This window comes from Otolemur garnettii, unplaced genomic scaffold (assembly GCF_000181295.1).
Source record: "Otolemur garnettii isolate 467f Iridium unplaced genomic scaffold, OtoGar3 scaffold00100, whole genome shotgun sequence".
NCBI classification, from domain to species: Eukaryota; Metazoa; Chordata; class Mammalia; order Primates; family Galagidae; genus Otolemur; species Otolemur garnettii.
Genome location: NW_003852495.1, coordinates 6,101,083 through 6,108,966, shown reverse-complemented (window position 1 = coordinate 6,108,966; position 7,884 = coordinate 6,101,083). Strand labels below are relative to the sequence as shown.

Sequence of the window (7,884 nt, the reverse complement as noted above, 5' to 3'; positions counted from 1 at the left end):
GTCCCAGCTACTTGGGAGGCTGAGGCAGGAGACTCGCTTGAGCCCAGGAGTTGGAGGTTGCTGTGAGCGTGATGCCATGGCACTCTTTCCAGGGGGATAGCTTGAGGCTCCGTCTCAAAAATAAAATAAAATAAAATAAAATAACTGGCCTTCACACTCTATGCCATACATCCCAGGTGTTGTCCCTGTGACACTCTCTTAACTGAGCCCCGGGTTGACTTCCTCTGGAGTGAATGGGGAAGAGAGGTGAAAAGGAATTCTATTCTGTTCTGTTGTGTGTGAGCATGAAATTCCACATTCTGCACAGAGTTTTCCATGTCACATTTTAGTTCCCCATCACATCAATGTTAAAGGTTTAACATTGCAGAATTTCAGTTCTGCCCTAAACATCAAGAAAGACAGTTAATATAAGAAAGGACAAGGAGGTTTGGGAGGCTGAGGCAAGAGAATCACTTAAGCCCAAGAGTTTGAGGTTGCTGTGAGCTATGACGCTACAACACCCTAGGACAAGGAGGGGAGAGAGTGAGGGAAAAAAAACAACAAAAGGACGAGAAGAACTTGTAAGAATAGGGAAAATGAAAGTGCACCTCCATGTAGCTGTGCTCATTTCTACACAAAGAGATATTCATCTAGTTATTTGAAAACAAGCTCAACAATTCATAGGGGAGAAAGAAGAAATTCCAAGAAGCAGATTCTGAATTGTTAAAGGTATCCTAAATTTTCAGGTTCTGAATTGTTAGATAACTTTACCAAGTGAAACCAAGTTGCTATAGTTCTCCAACATCACATCCTTGTATAAGTTCTTCTGCGCAGGGTTCAGGCATTCCCATTCCTCCTGAGAGACATCTATAGCCACATCTCTGAATAATACCAACTCCTAAAATGATAAATCACAGTACCATTTTTGAAATTATAAGAAACATTTTTTTAAAATGAAACAGAGTGTAAAAGAAGTCACTATAGGAAAGGGTGAGTATACACGCTAAGCCTGTGACATGGGTCAAAAGAAAATTCAGTGTGCCTGAAGCAGAGTGACTACATGTTCTTAAACAATTCAATTTGTGCACACACATCCTCTTGCATAGGGTGGGAAAGCCCTGTTAGTCATCTAGACATTAAGAAAATAAGTGAGGGCAGGCATGGTTGCTCAAGGCCAGGTGCGGTGGCTTATGCCTGTAATCCTAGAATTGCGTAAGCACACAAGTTCAAGACTAGCCTGAGCAAGAGTGAGAGCCCAACTCTAAAAAAAATAGTTGGGTGTTGTGGTGGGCGCCTGTAGTCCCAGCTACTTGGGAGGCTGAGGCAAAAGAATCACTTGAGCCCATGAATTTGAGGTCTCTGTGAACTACAACACCACTCTACCAAAGGTAAGAAAGTGAGACTCTGTCTCACGAAAAGAAGGGTGGCTCCCAATTACATTAAATAGTTGAAAATTGTTTAATTTTTCTAATGTGTCTTATAAAAATTTCCACCTTGAGGAAAAAACCTTGAAGATCTTTCTTCATCATTATAGCTATCACGCCATAGCATTTTTAGTTTTTATGCAAGTTCTTTAGTAAACATCTGGTAAAGACCAGGGATGGTGGTTCATGCTTATAATTCTAGTATTTAGGAGGCCAAGGAAGGAGCTTGAGGCTAGGAGTTCAAGGCCAGCCTAGGGAACATGGTGAGACCTTATCTCTACAAAAAGGTGGAAAAAAAATTAGCCACCCATGGTGGTATACATCTGTAGTCCCAACTACTCTGGTAGTTGAGGCAGGAGGATTGCTTGGGGCCAAGAGTTTGAGGCTGCAGTGAGCTATCACTGGGCCACTGCACTGTAGCCTGGGCAACAGAGCCTCTAATTTAAAAAAAAATCCCAAACAGGGTGGCGCCTGTGGCTCAAAGAGCAGGGCACCAGCCCCATATACCGGAGGCAGTGGGTTCAAACCTGGCCCTGGCCAAAACCTACAAAAAAAAAATTCTGAAACAGACTTTTTCTACAGATGGACACAGCAATTTCTCCAATCATTTCTTCCATGTAACCTTGACATGCCCCTTAATCTGTGCCCCCTTCTCTTAAAAGTAAGAGGACATTTGTGACTTATTCAACCTATAGTGTATGATAGAAGTGATTATGTGACTTTCAAGGCTAGATCACAATATGTCTCCTACTTCTGCATTACTTTCTTGGGTGCTCATTCTTATAATCCAGTCACCATATTCCCAGGAAACCTAAGCAGACCATGGAATAGCTCATGAGGAAAGAAACCAAAGCTCCCCCAAACAACTGTCAGCAACAGTTTGCAAGCCATGTGAGAGAACTAGCTTGAAAATAAGATCATCTAGCACATAGTAAAGCCATCTCAGCTAATACCACAAGGAACAAAGGTAAGCTGTCCCTCCTAAGCCCTGCTCAGACTGCAGATTTTTAGCCAAACCATGAGTGCTGTTGCTTTAATCTACAAAATTCATGGGGAGTCTGTCATATAACAATAGTTACTATAACTTTTTTTTCCTTATTGGTAGCATAACATTTGATCTTATAATAAGAGAATCTCTTTTTTTTTTTTTTTGAGACACAGTCTCACTATGTGGCCATTAGTAGAGTGCCGTTGTGTCACAGCTCACAGCAACCTCAAACTCTTGGGCTTAAGCGATTCTCTTGCCTCAGCCTCCCAAGTAGCTGGGACGACAGGTGCTCACCACAAGGCCCGGCTATTTTTCTGTTACAGTTGTCGTTGTTTGGCAGGCTCTCAGCCGGGTTCAAACATGCCAGCCCCGAGGTATGTGGCTGGTGCCCTAGTGGCTGAACTACAGGTTCCGACCCATAAGGGAGTCTCTTTTAAACTTGAGTTTCTAGGGTAGACAGAATCTCTGAAGTCTTTTCAAAGGTACATATTCCATTGATTGCAATTACACGTGAGAGATCTTTGCTGTTAGCATCTATCACCTCTCCCTATACCTGAGTTCCTAAGATAGAGAACACTGATGTTGAATGACCCACACTGGTACAGACATGAGCTAAGTCTAACATACTCTTTCAATCTAAAACTTGAATTTGTAAAACTGGAGTTTGTAATTGGTAGTCATTTGTTTTCTGACAAGATCTTCAATTTTTCTATGCAAGCACCAATCATATCTCTACCTACCTAATCCTAAAGCCCCACAAAGTCTCTCCACCCAGAGAGATCCCCCAACACCAATTCCTACCACATCTAATTGAAAACCCCCAAACTGTGAAGTTCATAGATTTCCTATGTGTGACCTAGTCATTTATCCCCTAGGACAACACTTCCTGTGAGGATATTACCAACTTGTGAGAAAATTACCAAACTCGATAACAAGTTTTCATACTTTATTTTCCTGCCTTAAATAGTTAAGAACTAAAAAAGTATACATTCAGATGTCTTGTTCCCACCCCATCCCTTCCATTTTGTCTCTCACCTCCTGCCCCCACAGGTAAGCAATTTTATAATACATATAAATTGTCTTTTATACTTTTATACAAAAGGCAATATAGTATAATACATATACTGTTGTTTGCTTTTTTTCACTTATTCAAAAGCTCTTGCCTGTGGTGCCCATAGCTCAGTGGGTAGGGAACCAGCCATTTAGAACCCGGCCCGTGCCTGCTAAACAACAATGACAACAAAAAAAAATAGCGGGCACCTGTTAGTCCCAGCTACCTGGGAGGCTGAGGCAAGAGAATTGCTTAAGCCCAAGAGTTTGAGGTTGCTGTAAGCTCTGATGCCACAACCCTCTACCGAGGGTGATATAATGAGACACTGTCTCAAAAAAAAAAAAGCTCTTGCCATATCTATGGCTTCTGCCTTCTTTATTTTTATATAGGCACATATCATTTCATTTTTGTATTTATCATAGATTATTTAATTAGACCTAGAAATGGACACTTGATTGAAACTTTGTCTGTTTTCTTTTAATTTCTATTTGCCTGGATAATCTATCTATCCTTTTATTAACCTTTCTGAATCACCTAGTTGTCTGATTTATAGATCAGAGAGTTGGGTTTTCTTTGTGATTCAATATTTTTCTTTTAATAGGTGAGCTAAAGCCCATATGCATTTATTGATAAGATGTAATTGCTGTCTGGTCTTAGTCTTATCATGTAATTATTTTGTTAATTCTCTTTTGCTCACTTACTTGCTCCATGTATATCTATGTGTGTCATTTATTTATTTATTTATTCATTTTTTGAGACAGAATCTCATTATGTCACCCTCGGTAGAGTGCCATGGTGTCACAGCTCATAGCAACCTCAAACTCCTGGGCCCAAGTGATTCTCTTGCCTCAGCCTCCCAAGTAGCTGGGACTACAGGTGCCAGCCACAATGCCCAGCAATATTTTTGGTTCCAGTTGTCATTGTTTAGCAGGCCAGGTTGGGCTTGAACCCGCCAGCGTTGGTGTATGTGGCTGGTGCCCTACTCACTGAGCTATATGTGCCGAGCCTCTATGTGTATGTCTTAAGGCTTATATTACATAAGTTATTTTCTGACTCTCTTACTACAAGATAAGCTCCCCGTGTGAAGATCTGTGTGTATGTGATTTTTCCCTGACTGCTTTATTCCTAGTTACCTAGAAAAATGGCTATCACATATTAGGTACTCAATAAATTATTTGTTATGTCATCTCATCAAATCAAAGTTCTAACAAGAAAAACAATATTTTCCTCAAAAGAATACTGTTTGTGCTCTTTCTTTATTCCTGGCAGGGGATTTAGCATAAAGGAGATGAAGAATGATGCTGTCAACAAGTTCATTAACACGGGACGGAGAAGAGAGGAGAAAAAACAAAGGCCCTGAACTTTTGGCACTATCACTTACTAACTCACTAGAGGTTATTGTATAATTCTCATGCAGGTAACAATGTCAAGGTAAAGAATGAAAATATTCATATGACCTATAGAAAAAAAGGAACTACCTCAATTAGGACAAATAAATACCAACTTACATGGGCCATGGCTTATTTTAGAATTGAACTTATTAATTAATCCTCTTCCTTATACCTCTGTAGAAGAAATTCAGTCCAAAGAAGGTGTTGCTGGGTGAGGGAGGAGGGGAATAAAAAAAAAAAAGACAGGAGATGATTGCCTCTGAACTCCAAAAATGTTAAGTTAGAATGACATTCTTCTTCCCCCTTCATGTCTTTTACTCTCAGCCCCCATACACACATATATAAACGATTAGAGGATTTTTGGACAAATCCCCGCTTTACTCAAAACCGTGAAGGAACCCAGCTATAGCAGGATAGATTCAAGAAAACAAGACTCAGGCTCTTCAGCAGAAAGGATTTAGTTAGGCCAACCCAGTGTTCCAATACTATTATGAAGTGGATCTGACCAATCTGCTCATTAACTGCCCTGAGCAAACTCTCACTGAATTAAGAGGAAAAAGGAATGAAAATAGACATTATGAGAAGAAAAGTTCAGAGAAATAGAAAGATCCAATATATGTGTAGCTGGAATTTCAAAAATAGAGGCTAAAACAACACAGATGGAAGAAAATAAACAGAACAAAATTTTCCAGACCAAAATGAATTATGGAATCTTGATTTGTCTTTTTTTTGAGACAGAGCCTCAAGCTGTCCCCCTGGGTAGAGTGCTGTGGCATCACAGCTCACAGCAGCCTCCAACTCCTGGGCTCAAGCAAGTCTCCTGCCTCAGCCTCCCAAGCAGCTGGGAACACAGGCACCTGCCACAACGCCCGGCTATTTTTTGGTTGCAGCCGTCATTGTTTGGCGGGCCCGGGCTGGACTAGAACCTGCCACCTTAGGTGTATGTGGCTGGCGCCCTAGCCACTTGAGCCACAGGCGCCGAACCGAATTATGGAATCTTTAGTTTGAAGCATAGCGCTGTAAGAATTAAAGAAGAATCACACCTGCAAGCCTCCTGGGAAATCTTCCTAAGTTATTCCTTGAATACAGACAAAAAGACCTAAATATCTTTTAATAAAGAATTACAAAGCAATGCCTATTGTGGCCTAATCTTTGAAAAGAACATCAAAGCGCATTAAATACATAAGCATACTATACATACGGCTTTTCCTGAGGCTTGTGATGATGACAAATATGGGATAGACAATGTGCTTTTGGCTATGTGTTGTGTGTGTACATGTACAGCTGACTATTCAAGTGTATCATAACTGCTCGATCGTCTGAGCCTGAGTATAACGGTTTGTGCAAATGTGCTTTGCTGTCATATAAATAAATGAGTCTTACACAAATAGCCACCCATAAGCATGGTCACAGTCACATACATACTCCATTCACACAAATGATCACGCACATAACCACACTGTCACAGAAGCGCAACCACGTATCTAGCCGCAGTAGCACACAGCCCAAAGATAAACTCCAGTCTCTCTCACGCGCTCACAACACAACCCGCCCTTCCCAAGGACTAAAACTACAGACACGGTTCTGGGGAATCCAGGTACCTCTCGCATCCTCAGATCCTCAGGAAGGGCTTCGGTCCAAGTTTTGATTCGGATTCCTGGCCAGGACGTCCAACCCTCCCCGCCTTCTCAGCTGCCTCGGTCCCACAGCAGATGCTCCTACCGGAAGTAGCTTTGACCGCGGTGTCCTCTGGGAAACGTAGTCCGAGCGGGAGAGGGCTGGGCGCTCAGCTGATAAGGCTCCCGCCGGGCTTCGGACTGCGCTTGCGCAGTTTCACTCCAGGCTGGCTCAGTGCTAACCTGCCTGGGTCAGTTTCTGGATTTCTCTGAGGACGGATTGGAACTAGCTCAGTGGCTGTCGGATCCGATCAAAGGTACCACCACTTGCGGTAACTTAAAAGAGAATCGCTGTTGGCTGGTGCGGAGGGATCTGGACTCCGTTTCCGTTTATGAGGTTGTGGTGTGAGATGTGTTTTGTTATGAAAGCCGACACTTGTCCAAAGGTAATTCCCGCCGAGAGGGAGAGGGTTGGATGTGAAACCCACGGTGAGGGGATGGAACATTTGTGAGGCGGTTTGCATGTGAAACGGTTTTGAGAAAGTTCGAGGGCATGGCAGTGCGGCTCGCCCGCGTGCGTTCACGCTGTGAACTTGGCCCACTCGTGCAGTGATTGTGATGTGGTGCGTAAAGTGGCCGTTTGGAACTGATTACGCACGTTTGCGGGGGGAGAGGTCATACACGTAGTAACCTTATAACTTTCTATTGATTAATTGAGACAGAGTTTGACTCTGTCGCCCTGGGTCGAGGGCCATGGCGTTTGACTCAGCCTACCTTCCATTAATCTCCAACTCTTGAGCTCAAGCGATCCTCCTGCCTTAGCCTCCCGAGTAGCTGGGACTACAGCGGCCCGCCACCAGGCCCAGCTAGTTTTCTATTTTTAGTAGAGATCGGCTCTTACTCCTGCTCAGGTTGATCGCAAAGTAGTGAGCTCAAGCGATCCACTTGCCTCGGGCTCCCAGAACGCTGGGATTACAGGCGTGAGCCACTGCGCCTGGCCTGACTTTGTAACTTTCTTTGTGAGGCTATTCTGTGTCCACCTGTGACTACCGGATGAGGTGGCTGTGGAGGCCCAGGTTGGGACCAGGAAGGACTGAGATGGAAGAATCACGGACACCTGGGATAGGGCGACATCATCCTGAACCTTATCTGTGTGCACAGGAGCAGTGAGAGGTGACTCTTATGTGTATCATTGTGTGATTGAATGCAAGAGACCAGAACTGACCGGGTGTAATGGAAGCTAGTATCCATTTTCAGCCAGAAGGGACAGATCTCTGGTAAAAGATTTTTTAATATACTGAGAGACCAGTAACTCTTATACCAGTAAGTATAATATGAGGAAATTTTGCTTCTGTTTTAGAAAAGCAATTCTGGGCTTGGCGCCTATAGCTCAACCGGCTAAGGCGCCAGCCACGTACACCTAAGGTGGTGGGTT

At 43.1% G+C, this 7,884-nt stretch overlaps 2 protein-coding genes across 3 annotated transcripts in view; one reads left to right on the top strand and one right to left on the bottom strand.

Moving 5' to 3' along the window:
- The window catches only part of ZNF461 (zinc finger protein 461), a 20,556-nt gene extending 15,597 nt beyond the window's left edge, over nt 1–4,959 (bottom strand). Inside the window, 2 exon segments of the mRNA XM_012809198.2 lie at nt 751–877; nt 4,951–4,959. Of these exon segments, the coding sequence (XP_012664652.2) occupies nt 751–877; nt 4,951–4,959 (136 nt within the window).
- A 1,759-nt stretch (nt 4,960–6,718) lies between these two features.
- The window catches only part of ZNF567 (zinc finger protein 567), a 28,386-nt gene continuing 27,220 nt past the window's right edge, over nt 6,719–7,884 (top strand). For both annotated transcript variants that reach the window (XM_023516924.1, XM_012809192.2), the window contains exon 1: nt 6,719–6,766. The gene's annotated coding sequence lies outside the window, so the exon portion shown is untranslated. The remainder of the gene's footprint in view (nt 6,767–7,884) is intronic.